The sequence below is a fragment of the Anopheles marshallii genome, chromosome 3 (assembly GCF_943734725.1).
Source record: "Anopheles marshallii chromosome 3, idAnoMarsDA_429_01, whole genome shotgun sequence".
Taxonomy (NCBI): domain Eukaryota; kingdom Metazoa; phylum Arthropoda; class Insecta; order Diptera; family Culicidae; genus Anopheles; species Anopheles marshallii.
This window is the reverse complement of record NC_071327.1, coordinates 51,308,043-51,326,765: the sequence shown is the minus strand read 5'-3', so window position 1 is coordinate 51,326,765 and position 18,723 is coordinate 51,308,043. Positions and strand designations below refer to the sequence as shown.

Here is an 18,723-nt window from a genome sequence, read left to right as displayed (position 1 = left end):
TGGTAAACCCGTGAACATTTACGGGAAACCTCCATAGTGAACTGTTGCAAAATCCAAGTCAAACGGTTAAAAAAAACAACTCCGTAACACTTTTTTTAGTGGTTTGCAGTTTTTTGCTGCTGTGTGTCGTTGTTGACAAGGCTAACAAGTTGTTCCATATTTGTTTCATCTTTCATGACCATTCAGCAGCGCCCTTACGGATGCTGCTTGACCGGCACTTCATCAAAGGCACATTATTTCACGCACAATGGCATTAATTATGTTTTATCTGGTCAATTTTATTTATTGCAAACAGTTTACCGTGTGCGCGCGGGTGCCCACGGACCATTATGCAATTTACGATACATGTTATTTTAATGCAATATTTTCTCAACCGGTATACGACGCAATACCGGATCGGTGCCCGACCGATTCCGGCGTCGTGCTATAACCATAAATTATTTTAACACAATTTCCGTATCCGTTCACCGCCGTGCCACTAAACGGGGGACACATTCGCTGCCTGCCCAAAGTCTGCCTGTATCAAACGAAGCACACGCGTACAACCTGGGCCTCATTAATCAAGCAGACTTTGGGCTATAAAATCATTAAAACAGCCACAAACTTTCGCCACACTAATTTGCATCGAAGTGTGTGGGTGTGGTTGTTCTTGCTTTCTTTTTCATTATTACTTCAATTCCACTCGGTCACATTTGTTATGGGTGAACGGAATCGAAGCAATGCTTGTTTTCCTTTAATTTGTTCTATTTATTTTTTTGCACATTTTATTTGTGTAGCCATTTTTTATTGGCAGCTCCATGACGAAGCGTGGTATCACAAAATGGAGATGCCACGTGTCGCCGGACCAACGTGAATCGTGGTTCTGCTGCTTGATAAATGTTACGCAACTCTATCGAGCTGTACTCGGTTTGGGTTCATTCTCTCTTTTTTTGTCCCACGAACGCTGGACCACCAAAATACGTCACGATTCAAGTACAGTTGCTTAAAAAAGCAAAACCACTACAGACATTGTAGGAAAACCAACACGAAGCGCGAAAGCGGTTTTCATTGAAGGTACGCCCTGTGCCTCTGTGCCGTCCGATTTTGTCGTCATCTTAAGGCCATTTTTCAAGCTTTACGCATTTGCCAGAATCGTGTTGTTTTATTGTACTGCTGTATTACGAAACGTATAGGGCACTCAGTACGGCCGTTTCATCATGGTTCTTATAGCTGCTTTTCTGTGATTAGGAAGCAGCGCAAAAAAGATCCCAGATCTTCATCGGTTGTCTGCTCTCTGGTCTGAGTTATTTCTTTTTCTTCAAACGTTTAATGCCGTTGCCTGTCGTTTTTTCGGTGAAAAAATACACACCAAATAGACCAACTCCCGTCCCGCCACACACGCAGTAGTGAGAAGCAAAATCGAACCGAAGCTAATTTTTACCGTCCGTGCATTAGTGAAAGACAATCGGATATGGTGCTGTTGTGGGCGCTTGATTTTCTTGCCACAGCAAATGTAAGCTGTCCCGGTCAGCTCAAGAGCACTCCGTACGGCATTCGCGCATTCGAGCCATTCGCATCACATTCGGCAAAACCATCGATGATGGATTGGATGGGAAGCAATTATAACTTTAACACGGCAGTTGTAAACACATCAAAAAGTCCAAACTCAATTACCGGGCTGCACTTTGGTCTTTGCCGTATCGTCTGCTTGCTTTGTTTCTTTTTGTTTGCTCGCCATTGAAACGCGTTGCGGTGTCCTTTTTCTTCGTCCGCAAACTCTTATCCAAGAGGGTGCTGGTGATACTGCCTCACGGATCTAGAATCAGAAACACGCGTCTTGGACACAAACACAACACCGGGCAGCATCCGAGATGGAACGGGTCTCGATTGTGCTTGAGCACCCTTCGGAAGTGTATTTCCTGCACTAAACGGGACCATCAATCAGCGGGAAGAAATTAGAAATGATTCGCCCACATAAGAAGAAAGGGATTCGTTCGGCTGCTTAGTAGCACAAAACTTGAAACTCGGTCTTGTCTAGGATGTAGGAGCAGGGGATCGGGAAACAACGAGCTAGTGAATGCAAGAATGGGAAAAAGTTTTCCTCGGACGATTGGCGTCCGGGTACTGGGAGCTGGGAGCTGTTGGGAGATTGGGAGTTACTTCCTTTTTTTTTTTTCATTCAACTCCAACCCGGTAGAAAAGTTGTCGTCTATCGAATGCGGCAACCCCGGACGGGTTTGACATGTTCGAGAAGCTCTGGTTCGGAGAAATGTGGAGTCGTGCGTGGTGTGGGATGCCCGAATATTCGAAAGTACCCGTCAAGTAAGCGTGTTTCAAGATGGATCATTGTGGGACGAAATTGGGGGATATACAATCGGTAAAAAGGGTTTTGCTATCGATTGAATCGGTGTCGTACAGAACGACAAACCGCTTGTGAATGAATGCTTTCAAGAAGGTGTTCCGAGGTGTGCTATCGTAAATGTTCAAGGTACTTCACCTGTGAGGATGGAGTGAGACACTAGTTCTTATCCTTAAGAAGAACATGTCACAGCAATTTTATTTTGATCATTTGATATCCAATTTCTGATTATTTAATTTTTCCATTAAACACCAAAAATATCACATCTTGCATGGTTATTTCCATCCAACATCACTCATCGAATAACACTGTTACAGGATAGATATTTAAAGAATTCCGTGAAGGGAATGTTTTCCCCACTGACTCAACTCGAAACAGGCAAAAACACGCGGAAAAGGGTTTTGGCGTTACAGACTGACAGCCCTCCCACGATTCAAGCTCTCTTATCTTGCCCATCATTCGAGTGCCTCCGGTTCGACACCCTTTCCAATGCTTGCTTTCGGAGTGTTCCGGTGGAATTGCTTTTGTCAAGCCGTCGCATGACAAATTTGCTGAAGCGCCATCACGGGAGCGTAGAATCCTATCGACGGGTTTGCCACTTACATTTTGGAACACCTTTTCATTGCGCTCATGCTGCACCGTTGTACAAACACCAAACCCCGGGCGAGCGAAATCACTTCACGGAAGTCAAGATACTATTATACTGTTTCAGCTCCGGGGTACTCCGGGTTTGAGTTGCGACGGATCGGAGAAATTCCAGCAAGTCGAACCCTTCCCATTTTACACACTTCTACACACGAGATCTTATTCTTTTCGGTTCCACCATCGGACTAAAGTCGTATCCGCCTACCGGAAGCATCGTTCAAGTGTGGGAGATCCCAAGATGGGTTCCCAAGTAGAAAGTCAGCTTTTACAGGTTTCCTGTGCTTGTTTCAGTCATCCGTTTTGGTTGTGGTTTCTGCTGTGGTTCCTTTGCTGGTTTACAGACACACACACACACAGTCCCGTACTTTCAAACAAAGAGTCCTGTTCGCTATGTGCGCCATAACTCTTGGACAGGGAATGACAGCCATTGGTCTTTTACCTCATATCCAATCCGAAACCAAATCCTTCAAAAGAGGAAAAAATCATTCAAAACTTTTCACCCGTTCAACCACAGGACGCCGAACGTACCGCAACACACGAAACAAGCGTCTTTGAGAAAAACAGACACAAAACAACCCGTGCGGGAGCGTGTACAGTGTGTGGGAGATACAAGAAAGGAAAAATACAAAATCTGAAAAGTTGTCATACATTTGCAGCTTCATCCCAGCCAACGGTTATGCGGCTTTGCCTCGTTTACATCCCTACCCATGGGCCTGTTGTACCCTTTGCGTGATTTATACTCCATTGGCCTGACGGGCAGGATTGATCGCTAAGGCATTGATGTGACAAGGTTTCACTCAACTGCGCCACCAACATGCATGCCCGGACGGCTTCTGGTGCTTCCTGTCACAAACCCTTCATCGAACCGACACGCAAAACGGGATACTTTCTAGGGAATCCGTGTACACACATATGGTCGTCAGATTTGTGCCTTTGTTGTACAGCAATATCTCGTACATTGTCTTCAAACCCGCATCGATTGGCTTTAGAAAGAATTTCCACTCACCAGCTGGGTACTGTAATGTTATGCGATTTTTTTTTATTATACTAGAGCCATCTGAACATTTAAGGTTTTTTCTGCGTTTTATAATTCCATTGCAGTTGATGCTTGACTTTTGTCCTTCAATTCCATCTAGCACAAAATCCAAAACTGTAAATGCTTGATGCAATTAACACATATGAATGACAATGATGATGAAGTTCCATGATGATGGTTTTATGCCCATTCACAGGAATAATGTGTTTATAACAAATATACCAACGATTGGGTTAATTTACCAACTAGTTGCATTCAACAATTAGAAAGAATTGGAAATAATTCGGGCGAAGGAGCGATTGTCGCCTAAAAACACCCCAGCTTAACTCCAATATCAAGTTCAAATTCCAATATATCGAAAAATGTCTGCATTTCGAAAATTATAAGGTAAAACTTAATGATGTATCTCAAAATCATATTTTCATAGAATCAAGGACAGTTGTCAAAACTAGCAGACAGTTAACAACGTCAAACATTGTTGCGTCTTCTACTTTGCTGGATATGAGTGGTCAAAGATTGATATTTCCAAAAGAATGATTAATTTGGGTCGGAAAATTTTACAAAGACTTCTATATTTTCAAACATAATAGTAATACGCTAAAGTTTTACATATGTATGGAAAAAACTTACTTTATCGTAAATCATAAATAAAACAACAAAAACTGCTCGTTAATTAATAACAATTTCGTTATGGACGTGATGCCATTTCAAGAGTATCGAGAAGGAACCATCTCCTCAGGTTTGCTTTATTAAAATTTATTAAAGAATTTGTAGAATTAATAAGAAAAAAATAGCAAAAAATACATCTAGACGTCTTATGTAATTTTAAACAAATTAAAAAAACATTAGTTTTACCTATTCCTACATAATTTCAAGTAAAATGCAATAAAAAACACTCCATTTACAGTGTATAGTTAACAGTATAGAGTAATTGTGGTTCGCGCTGTATAAAATTGCTATGTTTTTATATGTTGCTATGTGAAGCTATTCGTGAGGTTAATGTCCTGATCTGACGAGGTGGCCTGATCTTATAGTACACAAGCATTGTTTGGTGCCCCTCAGCACATATTTGGAGTCAGCGCACCGAAACAACCCAACGTAAGGCAACGCGATTTGCCATCAGACTTTTTCCCTGGAGAGCCAATGACTCATGCCCAGATTATCCATGTTGTCTGCTTTTGGGACTCCAACCACTGGCGGTACGACGTACGACGGCTCAATGTATGTTTGATGCTGGTCTGATCGGAAACGAAATTTACACACCATCGCGCCTTAGTTCCATCGACTTTTTTGCGTCGCCTAGGAGTCTATGCTAGCCTGAAATAATTCGGACTACTAGCTTCAAGAATACTTTTGGCCAGACAGAACCAATCCGATGGATCCGAAAATTTATCGGAAATTACAACATTTACTACCACTTAGGTATTCATTCAGTAGTTCAGAATGTCTGATGAAATATAAAAAAATAATAATAGTTATTAAATTAAAGGTCGACTACCTATTAAGATATGTTTTGGAAGCACCCTCTAGTGGAAGAATGATTGGCATTGCTATTGCTATAAGATATATTTGTTGGCTATACTACCTATTCGAAACTGTCCATTGTGTACAGCCCCGGTATGCAGAACTGACTACCAGTTACACGGACAGTTACGTATATATATAACATCAAAGTAAGCCAGAATTAGACCTTAGGCAGGACGAGATTGTAATGTCACTAAAGAAAAAGAAGATGCCATTGAATTCCGATGATTTTTCTTATCCTCTCGTTTAATATAGAAGATCCAAAACCCGCTTCAGAGTGATTATCTTTCCATTATAGCTTAATCATTCTAGTGTTAACGAATGGATTGTGATAGTATTGGTATTCATTCATTGTCATTGTTGATGAAAACTCTTTAACTCATTTCATGCGCAGTAAAACGCACATAATCTTTAACATAATTATATTCCAGCAGGAAAATTAGCACAACTTTATATTGCCCATCCGAGCGTGGTGCAGCACTTTCGTGCATGATGTAACGGGGAAAGGCAAAGTGACACAAATGGCCAGAACAGCTCACTTCCGTTTATTCGTATTGAAGTTATGATGTTTTTGCAGGTTCTTTTTTTTGGTTCTGCTGCTCGAAACGTGTATGCGAGTCACCATAGCATGAAACGTTCGACACATTGCCGCATTAACTTTTGTGCAGACAAACTTCCGACCCCTTTTTTGCGCCGTTACACTCACCTGTCCGTTCCTTGTCCTCTTTATCCTATCCTCTCCCAGCAGTAAGGATTGTACTGATAAAAATGCCGGATGTGCAACCGAACCGGGGTTCAACCGATGGTAGCAGGTGAAAGTTTTTTCGCTCATTAATTATGTTACATTTCATGGAAATTATTGTAATTAGATTACTCTTTACCAAAATCCATTCCCCGGTGTTACTGGCGTTGGGCTAGCCTTACGAACATGGAAGGGGGCGCAGAAATCCCACCGGTGACTTGGAACGAACGGAATTTGGACAAAGTTTGTTTCGACTGCTAGCGCGGCATAGTACCAATGCCTGGTACAGAGACTGTGTGTTCTGTGCGGCTTTGCCGCACAAAGTTTGATGCGAAACTATTTTGGACGTACGACAGAAAGGCGGTGCAGAGAGCGAAACATAATCACTCAATCGTTGTACCGGTGCTAAATTACATCAATATGCGTCACGTAATGAACCTTTATAGTTTTAATAAATACGGTGACAGTGAGGTTTCTGTGGTGTACAGCATGTACTCTCGCATACGCCCCGGCATCCGGGAAGCTAGGATGGGAATTTGATTAACGCAGCACAGTATCGGATAAGTTATTTACACCCATCAAAAGGCTCTTAAACTCCTTGATGTGCTGCGGCTGGGTGGGTTCGGGTGCGGACGGGCAAGTTTGTGGTAAATTCTGTAACGTTTCATCTACAAACTACTTCCCAGAACGAACGGTTTTATTCATCTGGCCTTTCGGCTTAGTTAGTGTTGTGGGCTCTCGATTGAATGTTCCCCTAATCTCCTGATAGGATTATTAATCGCAAATCCTCTGATCAATAGCACAACCCCCACCCACACACACACACACATTCACATACGGGTCCCCTTATCTCCGCACCTGAGAGGAAGCTCTTTTCTGTTGTGGCGTGCACATTTCTCACACCACGTACAAAACAACAGTCAAGTTCCATGTAAGTTACCGCGCCCGCCATGCAGCCCAATGGAAGTGAAATTCCAGAAAATCCTATATCCCCCAAAACCCTCCTAACTGCCCGCAACCGGTGTCCAGAATGCTCCAGTAGCTCTGTCCCATGCGGGCGATAAATCAACGAGGAGCAATCAGCATCGGAGCGTTACCCGATCGAAGCCACACGCGAATGCCCGTTGACATGGTTGTTGCAAAATAGTTTAACGAACAGCTATTCAGCCGCTAAGCCCGAGCTGATTTGCCCCGATCCGCACTCCGCCTTCCCTTGAGACGCGATTTTGAAAGAGTGTTGCACGTGCGCGCTGCGCTGATGTGCCAATGGGGACACGCAAAGGGTTGCGGAAAGAGCGTGTGCCTCCACTGACGAAACGAGAAGCAATTTTATCGGCATTGGAATTTGTACGGATTCTTGTGCCGGTTGTTCCGATCATGCTCGAAGTTAATCATACAACATGCGCCGGTTGCGTGGCACAAGCTGCAACAAATTCCTTGCTAGTTTCGCGGTGAATGTAAGTTTCTGAATGTACAAGCAAAGCCAAAACCCACCCGGCCGTTGATTGTGGAAGGTGCAATCGAAGCAATGGAGTTTCTTCTGGCAGTTGTAAAAAGCATATCGATGCCGGGACGAGATTATGGAGATAAAGCGGAAAGGTACGATCGAAAATGAATGCAAACTTGATTCACTGCTGAAATGGCTTTGAATAGAGCACAAAATTGCATTGCTCTGTTCCTGCCGGTCCTAGAGCAGGGACATTCGATCGATGATGTTCCGTATTGGTTAATTTAAATTCAACCCGGAATGGGCAGTGCCCATTTGTTTTGACAGTGTGTGCTTTGAATTGGCATGAGCATAAATATCGGTCTGTCCTCAATTCTCCAATAAGCGAAATTCATAACGATTTGGTTCCAGGAAATTTCATGATAAATTCGTAAAGAGAATGGCATTTCGGATAATTAAAGGTAGCAGTGTAATTGAAAAAGCACATTGGAATGAGAGAGTACACCTACCTCTGATGACGTCAAGTAGCATAAGCGCGAATCGGTGCTGTCGATCGATGCTTGCTGCACAATTCCGTAGCGTGGCTCTCTATCGCTCATGTAGTCCGAGCGCAAACTGTCTTGCCTATCGAAGACACCTCTGTAATCACGAAAGTAGAATTGAAGGTTTAGTTCTGATTACTACAATTAAAGCAATCCTATTCAAAACAGATTTTCCTTAGTTTTCAGAATTGAAGTTGATATACTTTATTTCAATGGTTAAGAATTAATCAACTTTGTCCATTTAACAATTCAGCTACATTTTTAATGATATTAAAAATTGTGTAATTCTTACCTCTGCTCGAATGAATCTGCACGATTGCTTTTGTAGCCCGAGTCGTTGAGGCTCGAGTCTTGCCGTAGCGATGGCAGAGAGTCCCATGGGGACCGTTTGTGACCACCGCCGGCGTTGCTCTGCGACGAAACCAATCCTGGCCCGGACCCGGATCCAAACGTGGAGCTACCCGAGCGCCAACCGTCCGAGTGCCGGAACCACTGAGCACGAGCCGACTCTCCAATGCACGACGCGCAACGGGTAGTCGTTGAGTAACTGCTGCAGTAATAAGATGCAAGTACGTGGTGAGTAATATCAGTAACGGACAGAGGGAACCCTTTTCTTCAGCACACTTACTTCGAGTTATGGTCACTAAGATAACCGCGGTCTCGATCGCGATCTCGCTCACGCTCACGTATCAGTTCATTGCGATCGCTATAGTATCCGTCACGGTCGCGATCACGCTCCCGAACTGTCACCGGACGCTCGTTTCCGCCCAACCGGTGTGGCAGCGGAAGTGTCGATGATTTGGCACTGCCTGTAAAACAAACATAGAAAGGGTGACGTGACGCAGAGATTAAGAAACAATGATTTGAAATCACATCACAAAAGTTGCTAACTGGTGCTGGTTTTACGAAAATTAATTTCCTTCCGAGAAAGCTCCCAAGAGCATTTGCCTGTAAAATAGGAAGATTTCCCCGAACTAATCCGACCTTTCCTGTGTGCGATGCGGATGAGAAAAGACGCTGAGCAAATTACCTTTCGCTGGCAGAGTGCTTTCCGTTCAACCGCCCACCTAAACCCATCACTCATCGGTAACAAAACGTCAACCGAAGCGGGCTGTGAGTCTGTCCCGTAGACCGTTCAAATCAAATTTAATCAATTATTCAAAATTTTCAACTCCATTTGGTTCACACTGGGCGGTTCGTGACAGTGGCAGCCAAGGGTAACAGGTGCCCGCTTTGAACGTTGCAGTTAAGGTATGCCATAAGTGGAAGAAGGCGGATTTGTGTGTTACAGGTAGAGGTTATTAAATTGTGTCGTTCTAGTCAATGCCGTCGCTACAGGAGCCCTAATCCTTTTGATGGTCCGTAATCAAACGCTCGTGCATTACATAACACATTCTATTTTCAGTGTAAACAACCCGGAGTGACAAACACGATGGGGTTTGGTTCTTAAAGTCTATTTTTATGGCTAAATTGAACGGTAAATGTAATGGTTCGCTTAGTTTTGAATCAATTTATCGATAAGGCATCATTTTAAAACTGAAAACGAGTCGTACATAATTAAAAAAAGACACTGGATTGATTAACAAAATTCATAGTTATGGTTATAGTATAACGTAACTAAACACAGATTTTTTTGAATTCATAATAAAATGATGTTAGAAATTATTGTATCCACATAATGATGACGTAGAATGGCAATATTAGAGTTATTCAAATTTGTTTCTAGCTTCAAACAAACAAAGAAAATGAAAATTTTTACACTTTTTGAAAAAAAAAACGTTTAAATTTTATTTGTTTTCATGTTGACGAATACTGGTTTGCAAACAATATTAGAGTAATCTGAGCAAGAAATCACTTCCCCAAGGAAATTCATTGAAAAGGATGTAAATATCCTTGTATATTCTTAAGTAAATGTTAAAGTATACTGGCATATTCTACGATGGATGGATGCATACAATTTTTTGTAGGTCATTTCTGTAGTAGTCTTTCACATGACAGAACAGGTACCTAACTTGTTAATATCTTACGTAGCACGTAGAACGTCAAAACACAATAAATAGAAGGTCAATACCTCCGAGCGCGTGGAGTCACAAATAAAAAACAATGTGTCAATAAAAGGAATTATAATCATTCCAACGACACGATAGCAATGGTAATTTATAGGCAATAAATATTAAAAAATCAAGACCGATCAAGAGTTGTTCAAATAGTTTCGTCAACAACGAAGGTGACAACAACATAGTTTGTATAGGTTCAAAACATGATCTCATCAACATCACCATCGATAACAGTTGTAGAAGCGGATAAGTGGCAAAACAAAATTGAACGACATGTTAGTAAGGTAGTTCCACATCGCACTTACTTGACTTATCGATAAGTCTGTAATCTTGAGAAAGACATTTCCTCTTCCCCTTGTAAACAAAATTAATTCACTTATGGTAGAAATTAAAATTTAAAGTGTACCATTTAGCACTGTAAGTTGCAAAACACACAACATCTTTTAAATAATTGTCTAAATAGGTTCAACCAAAAAAATAGTATTAAGATCCATATTGTCTAATTCAACTAAGGGATTGTTTTTCTTCTGTCGTCAAGCATATTTTGTCAGTTGGTTCGTTGATTGGTTATCTTTTCGTCGCAGTGTTAAATGAAACTTGACTCGAATGATAAGCCATTTGATCGATCCCTTTTAATGGTTTAGGAAATGTGAAAATTTTACAGGACTTCAAATTTTACCGCACATCTAATAGCTTTTCATTTATTATTTTAAAAAACATCATCCTTTGAAATAAACTTCTAGCGTATTCGATGTTTATACCACACAACTAGAATAAAAACCTTTTAAATATTTATATTACATTGACGGCTTGAGAAACTAGACTTCTTGGTGTAATGTTGCCAACATGAAAACAATACCACATAACAATATTGTTTTTCGTTGTAAGGATGGAAAATGGTGACTTAATTTGAAAATGTGGTGAAATGTTGTTTGATTTGTTTTATATGTACAACATATCGGTACAGAAATACAATTAGTACAAATTGTAATAGTAAATTAAACTTATCACTTTTTAGGAAACCTTCGATAAAAATGATGTGCTCCATTAAATGAAGAAATTCAACAGCATTACAAGGAAATAATACAGTGACTGCAGTTCGATTACAAAGCGATTATGAACTAATTTGACACTTGTGTGTTATGTCTTGATTTTGATCAAGAACTTTGGATAATTACGCGGTTGTCATTAAAATATAGTGATGTAACTCGTGATACTCTACGCATATGAAGTATTTAGTATTACTCTGGTAAATAATCCTCGGCTTTACAACCTAGTATTGGTTAAAATCTCGACTGGACGATGCTTCCCACAACCTTATGATGAACAGGTTGCTTCTACTATGGGTGAGTTAAGTCTCAAATAATCAGCCAATAGCTAATATCCAACGAGTTTTTAAAAGATTCCCATCTGCCATTAAAGGGAGTAAACCTCGTATGGACCATCCACTCTTTTATTTGTGAATCATCAAGATGGCAGATTAATGCTGGAATAACGCTTACGTTACTACTTCATCTGACCTCGTTCAATTCATGACTATTGAACACTAAAGTTTCCCCCAAATACTTACTTCTACGAATGGGGTATGGGCTACGTTGATTGGAGCCGGGCAAGCTTTCGGCTAGTTCCAAATTCTCCATGCTCTGCGACAACAATGCTTCGAACGTATGCAAACTATACGACTCTGCATCCATTCCCTTTGCCAGCGTATTCCTCAGATGCATCTCGTACTCTAGCAGCAATCGTGAAGTTGGCGAGCCCGGAGTAGGCGTAACGTTTGGGGGATTCTAAAAAATAGATACGTAGTTGCATATTTTAGTGACGACCGCTCATCGAATGCTCTGCCAGCGTGCACTACCTGATGGTGATGCGAGTGTCGTCCACTCTGCCGTCCGTACGGTGGTTGATCCTGATCCGAATTGCCATTGCTCGAGCTGGGCGTGGTGGCGTAGCACTGATTGTCGAACATCACATTATCCGATGGAGGGGAACCCTCCACACAGCTTCGTTCACGCTCCAGCTCTAGATAAAGCCCACGTCCGCCGTGCTGATGTCCTCTGCCTATTTCGTGCGACGATCTGCAACGGAGATGTTCAAACGTATCGGTAACTATCGGTGCGATTGCATTGATCGAGCAGGGATAGGTACCTCGAGCCAGAGAAGCGGGAGCTCTGACTAGCGTTACGTGAAATGGTGCCATTATTGTTTAACATATGTGCATTGTGAATAGTGTGCTGATGCGTATGAGGAGTGTTGGTTGCGGAGTTATAGTAATTGTAACGACGTCTGCCCATCTCCGGCGATGTCACGGGACTTTCTGCACTTGGCATCGGTTTCAACATGCGCTTCATGGTAGATGAATCTGAGGGTGTAATAAAGAGGAGCAACAGTTAGAATCACATACAAAACTCGTCAGTTCGCTTGCACAGGGAACAGTTCCCCGTAACCTTCACACTAACCAACATTCATATCCTCCGTGCTTTTGGATTTGTTTCGTCTAGCCGTGTTGTTGTTGATGATGTTGTGATGCATGTCGTGTTGGTCACGAGGCTGTAGAAACACGTGTTGAAACAGATATTAGAAAAGTAGTCGACAGCACTGGGACCGGGAATATCGCTTACCATCTCTTCATTGAAGTCCTTCGTTCGAGTGCCGGTACCGGTGGAGGTGGTTTTGGTTGATCGTTCCGGTTGCTGCAACGTACCACCGGCCTGTGTTCCCTCCGATTTGGATGTCTCTTCCGGGCGCTGATTGCCCATGGTGGAACCCGATTCATCCTGCCCAATCTGCGACCCGACGTGGTTCTGCGTAACGGCCGTTCCGGTGACTGTGCCAACATTGGTCATTGTACTTGTTTCTTGGGACTTTGTCTGTCTGTGGCCAGTTTCTGTGGTGAAATACAATTCAACGAGTGATGATTACAGTCAGCAATCGCTATCTGAATCTGAGTTTGAACCTCATAGCATAAACAATCTAAAAACTTGAGAATACCTGTTTAGCTTCAACTTATCGGGACTCTTAGGCACAATAGCTCTCATACTTGTACAAGCCAATTGTACGCTTACCTAGTTAGGTTAAAAATACATTTTATCAACCTCATACCTTGACTATTGATGGTATTTCCCTGAGTATTGTTAGCTCCGACATTGTCGTACAGTGAGGTGCTGGAGGTGGCCGTCGCAATCTTTTCACTACGAAGTGTCTCCGTCTCGGTGGCCCGGTTCGTAGCCCTCGGAAGGGTTGATGATCCTACAAACAGAAGCGTTGGAAGGTTGGAAGGATTAGCTTGTTATCGTTGATCGTGCCATTCTTGTCACTTACCGCGGTACCGTGGATCCTGGGCCCGAATTCTGGCATACTGTTCGGCGGTCATGCAGGTGCACTGTGGTTCTCGGGCACGCGACGGACTCGCCGGTGTGCTGAGCGGTTTCCTCTTCGTCTTAACCTTGCCCTTCCCAGGTGGATCAAGTTTTAGTGAATAGCTTGAGGAGGCCTTTCGTGAAAATTTGAAAGAAGGCGACTGTAAAACGTCGCACTATTATTAGGGTGATGAATGGCTATGGCGGGAAGACGGCACAACGGACTGGACACGGTATCGAGATGTGGGTGTTCGGGTGCGGGAACGTGTGGCAAGGAATAGCGGAATGTGAATGTGAGGTGCCCGGTGCAATTGTACCAGGCAATGATGAACATTTCGCGAGTGCACGAAGGTAAACCATCGCTAGCGGTTCACATCTCTTGGATTGGATTCGAACGAGTGACACGTTGGGGGTTTGAGATGGAGTTTAATTGGAACGTGTTCCGGTTAGCGTATTCGAGGGGGACGGATGCTCATTAACTCACAAATAATAGTGCAACATTTTATTAGCAGCATAGTTTAGAGATAGGACAGTAGTCGGTAGAAATAGTAGACGGGAAAGGTGTGAAGATAGATACAGGCAGCAGTTGTTGATGCGGTTCTCGTCCAGTAACGAAGTGAGTTGCGAGACAGTGAGCGTGAATGTCAGTGTGTGTGGCAGGAAAGCCATGGATCTTGTGATCGTGACCCTCACAGTGTGAACACCTACGTATCATACGTACACACGCACAAACACACGTACAGACACACGGAAACAATCAAGCAGGATAGAACGGGCGGAGGGTAGCGTGTGGCCGATCACACGTACACTCATCGTACACTTAGAACACACAGACGATTGGAAGCGGTAGTAAGAGTAGCAGTAGTTGTAGTAGAATAGTTGTGATAGTAGTAGCAGTAGCAGTAGAAGTAGTAGTAACAGCAGTAGAAGTAGTAGCGCACTAGATGAAAGATCGTTAGCTATACTTACACAACATTCACGGAACTGTTTGGCATCGATCGGAGATGTAAAGTTCAGGCCCCAGGTATCGTTCGTCATCGGGTCCTTCCAGTAGATGAAACATTCTGAGGCCTGCCCGATGCGTGTCCCTAAAACGAGAAACGAACTCTGTCAGCCTGTGGCAACTATCGACGATCGTGCCTCTTACCTGGTTGCACTAGTCGCACGTCAAGGATCTTATCCACCTGGCTGTTGTATGCGGTGATGTGGAACACGCACTCGGGCGAGTCCTGAATGCAGGTGATGTTCACCGGCACCAAATCCTCCGACACCTGCTGCCATTTGACTGTGCCGGCACCGCTGGCCGAAACGTGGAACACTTCCGCCCACAACCTGTAACAACGAACGGGCAGAGGCACAACGGCAGTGTGATTAGTCACATTTTCTTAGTAACATGAACAACATTATTTCACTATTTTTTCGTTTGGTCGTTTGGTTGTGTGGAAAAGATATGGATGTGAAAAGTTTTCCACTTTTCCACTTTTTCCTCATCTTGCCAACACGGAACCAGAACCATCGCACCGACGTACCTCAGGAGATGGCCGTCCCGCCTACGGGATGCTTGCCAAGGAGAATCTTCATAACGATATGCTTTCCGCATAAGCGGTGCACACGAGCAGCTTAGTTTATTACCCATAGCGCAACTTGGGCACCCAGCCTGTCCTCCTGTGAGAAAGGAAAGAACGGCAATGAATACAGATTCAGAATGAACAGAATGAGTTCGCAAACGAAGGGTTTTTTTTCCCTCCGGTAAGCACGCGATGGGCTTGGAATTAGCAGTAGCGCTTGCTAGCTGTGAAGGATTACGAAGACGCAGTGGCCCGGTGGGAATACGGACGTTGGGCCATTTTCGCATCTTCGCATCTGCAGCGCGTTGGGTTTCGGGGTTCTCGTTACCTGAGGTTCCTTGCTGTCACCACATCCCACTGACATCGGCCCGTGAAAGAGCTTGGCCTCGGTTCAACGACTGGGACCGTTGGTTATGTCTGTGGCTGTAGTGACGGCTGCCACGCTATAATGGAAGAAGAAACGCAACGCCAGTAGTGTATTAGTACGAATCGTAGCTTTGCGAAAGGGCTTACGGGTAACCACCGCGGGGGAATTGTGCACACATTTCGGGAGCATTCGGTAGTGGTGCATTATTGAGGCGGGTTCGGGGGCGACCTTAAGGGCGTGACTGGGATGGGGGAAAACCTGCACGGGAAGTGCTGAGAGAGGAGCCGTTGTTGTCGCATGTTCAATTCATATCTCAAAAGCATACAATATAGCCACCAGCAGTACGGCAGCAGTATGTGTGAATTTATAAACTTAAAAAACTCCTACACTGCACACTGCACACTGATTACAATGGGCATGTTTGGACGAGCGGTTTTGCAAAGTGCAATTGCTGCTTTCTTGTGAGAAGGGCATGCTCACTCACACGCTGTACCGTGGACCGCTCGGAGCGACAGGCGAGTTGACCTAAATTTATATTTAATACAACCTTCCTTCGTTCTGCCATTGAGCAGCCATCGACAGGAAGCCGAATTGCGCGTGAGATTAGGAAGAATGGCATCGGAGGCAAACCCTTCGGAACCACACGGTGGGTAATCTCACTATGGAAGCTGTATGTTTCGTAATTGACATTAGGTATTGGTACTTTTCGGGTATGGATTGAACGTAACAACCCGTTTTGGAGGGTTGGAATTTTCTTGGGCGTTGGACGTGGAACACAGGGGCTAGTAGGATTAGTGACGGAATGTTTCATGCTTGTGGGTTTCCTTTTTTAGATTTCTGATGAAGTTCATGTATGGGCTAAAAACAAGATGAGGAAGTAGATTTGTTGGGAAGGAAAAGGAATGATTGTCCAATAAGTACTTTAAATGAGTTTTTTCTCTTTCAAAAGCAAACATTTTTATCGTGAGTTTTAGAATGAGATTATAATTCGGGCTACGTAGAACTACGATGAACTGTACAATGCTGTACAATCGGTATGAGAATGATGGTATAATTGAGCAAATGATGTCGGTTCATGAACAACCACCAACAACCGGGTTATCGGTCGGTCTGGTTTTGAGCTATTTACACAAGATTACGTACGAAAGCGCTACCAAAACTACCAGAGAAAGTAACAAAAAAATCGCTTCAAAACAAACGCTCGATAAAGAACGCAGAACTCGATCGCACGATGCTACCACCTGGAACAAACACACAAACACACACACACACGCACATATTACACAACCCTTCGTGGGGTGGGATGGGGGATGATGATTGTTCCGCGCATAATGAAGCAGCATGGATGCAAACGCTTGAGCGAATTGCGCAAATATGTGAAAAAGTAGTCAGAACAATGGGCTGTTGTAGATGTTTTGCGATATGGTGTGCGCACTAGCTAGCAACAGGGCTAGTGCCCTGTTGGTAAGAATCAGAAACAGAAAGCAACAACAGAACAAATCGAACGCTGGCTTATGTTGAGAACAGAAAAATGCTACCAATACGGCACAGAGAGTGGGGGCATTACGCACTCTCCTACGCTAAGAACAAGAATGTCAAATTTTGTTTTAACAAACCAAAACATAAAATCAAACAGACAAAACATACACACACACAATCACAGCGGCTTTCAAACTTTGTACACTAGAGAGCGAGGCGAGAAGTAAAACAAGATACGAAGGATGAAAACGTTGCGAAAAAGCTGCAAAAACCTGCTGCGATGGTAGTAGCGCTGAGTTTCCGTTCTTTATGTATGCACCAAAGCTCATTCGCAAACACGGATCGTTTCACATCATTCTCATAGTGTAGTGTTTACTTATGCACCTTTAAACTGTCGGCGGAGGGTTTATTATTGTAATCACTTGTGTGTGTTTTTTTTAGCCTGTTTCCAGACAAAACAAAAAAAAGGGATGTGTGTAAGTGGTGTTAAAGCTTCTTGTACTGATTTTCTTCTTAAGGGGGCATTGTTTTACGCTTCCTCTGGGAGCTTACGCATTGCTAGTAGTTTGTTAGCCCAAGGGAAACTGTTTTGGTTTTTTATTCTTGAAACCCCTTTTATTTTACTGTGGGCCGAGTTCGACAAACGTTCAACATGCGAAACATGTTGCAGCCCGTGCACACGACGAAACCACCGAATTTAGCTGTTTACTGTTTATAAATTTGTTTTATTTGATTAAACCATAAAGCAAAACACCGGACGGTAACGTAAAACGGTGTTGGATTGGAACGAGTCAGAAATGAAACATATACAGAAAAAAAAACAACAGAACATCGAAAAGGATGCTACGTGTGCGTCCTGGACAGAAATAATAGCGAAAACCCAAGAGAAGGGTGTGAGGGAAGGGTGAAAAAAAAGTAAATCGTATCGTAAAAAACATACCTCGAAGTGGCCCCAGCCATCGGCGTTCATCTTGGCAGCCTCTACGCTACCCTTAGCTCCCATTTTGTCTTACGCGTGTGTGTCTTGCACTGTGTTCACCGAGAACGCTCAAAACCGGGATTGCTTCTTCGTTTCGCCGTTTTGGGCCACCGTTTTGTTTGTTTTGTTTGCTTTCTTTTACTGCCAAGTTGAAAGATTGCTTTCGTGTGTTTCGCTATATTTTCTTTATGTGTTTTTTTTCTTTGTATTATATTTTTTTCGTATTTGCACTGTTGTATTACGTGAATTTCATAGTAGCAGCGTGGATTCTTTTACTAATCACACCAATTGTTGGGGTCGATTTCGAGGGGTTCGGGGGTATAAAAAGTTCACTAACTTTTCGTACTTGTTATATACAGCTAGAAGAATATGAAATACGAGGGTTTTCCCTCTATAGATAAAGCAAAAATTTTAGCACTTTTCAATCACAAACACACACATATATATATAGATTCACAAGCTCGCGCTCTCTCTCTCTCTCTTTCTTTCTCTCTGTCCCTCTCTCTTTCTCTCTTGCGCGTGCTTGTTTTCGTTCGCTCTCTCGCTAATCTGTCTCGTTTGGCCTGCTTCTGCTTTTCCCACTTTCTTTCTCTCTCTAGCGCAATGGGTGTCAGGGAACTGTTGTCAATTAGGAAAAGGA

General features: G+C 43.2%; 2 protein-coding genes across 2 annotated transcripts in view; both read right to left on the bottom strand.

Annotated features, from left to right (window-relative positions):
• The window catches only part of LOC128711342 (protein still life, isoform SIF type 1), a 92,288-nt gene extending 76,939 nt beyond the window's left edge, over positions 1-15,349 (bottom strand). The window contains exons 1-13 of the mRNA XM_053806211.1: positions 15,220-15,349; positions 14,838-15,022; positions 14,660-14,778; positions 13,653-13,851; positions 13,434-13,580; positions 12,953-13,218; positions 12,791-12,881; positions 12,480-12,693; positions 12,190-12,409; positions 11,902-12,118; positions 8,903-9,083; positions 8,567-8,824; positions 8,242-8,371 (exon numbers count right to left, since the gene is read on the bottom strand). Coding sequence (XP_053662186.1) covers positions 8,242-8,371; positions 8,567-8,824; positions 8,903-9,083; positions 11,902-12,118; positions 12,190-12,409; positions 12,480-12,693; positions 12,791-12,881; positions 12,953-13,218; positions 13,434-13,580; positions 13,653-13,851; positions 14,660-14,778; positions 14,838-15,022; positions 15,220-15,326 — 2,334 coding nt within the window. The 5' untranslated portion in view covers positions 15,327-15,349. The remainder of the gene's footprint in view (positions 1-8,241; positions 8,372-8,566; positions 8,825-8,902; positions 9,084-11,901; positions 12,119-12,189; positions 12,410-12,479; positions 12,694-12,790; positions 12,882-12,952; positions 13,219-13,433; positions 13,581-13,652; positions 13,852-14,659; positions 14,779-14,837; positions 15,023-15,219) is intronic.
• On the bottom strand, positions 15,331-18,129 carry LOC128711343 (uncharacterized). Its single transcript, XM_053806212.1, has 3 exons — positions 18,045-18,129; positions 15,587-15,701; positions 15,331-15,355 (listed from the first exon to the last, which is right to left on the bottom strand). The coding sequence occupies exons 1-2, from the start codon at positions 18,105-18,107 to the stop codon at positions 15,603-15,605; spliced, it is 162 nt and encodes a 53-aa protein (XP_053662187.1). The 5' UTR covers positions 18,108-18,129; the 3' UTR covers positions 15,331-15,355; positions 15,587-15,602.
• Positions 18,130-18,723: the final 594 nt, after the last annotated feature.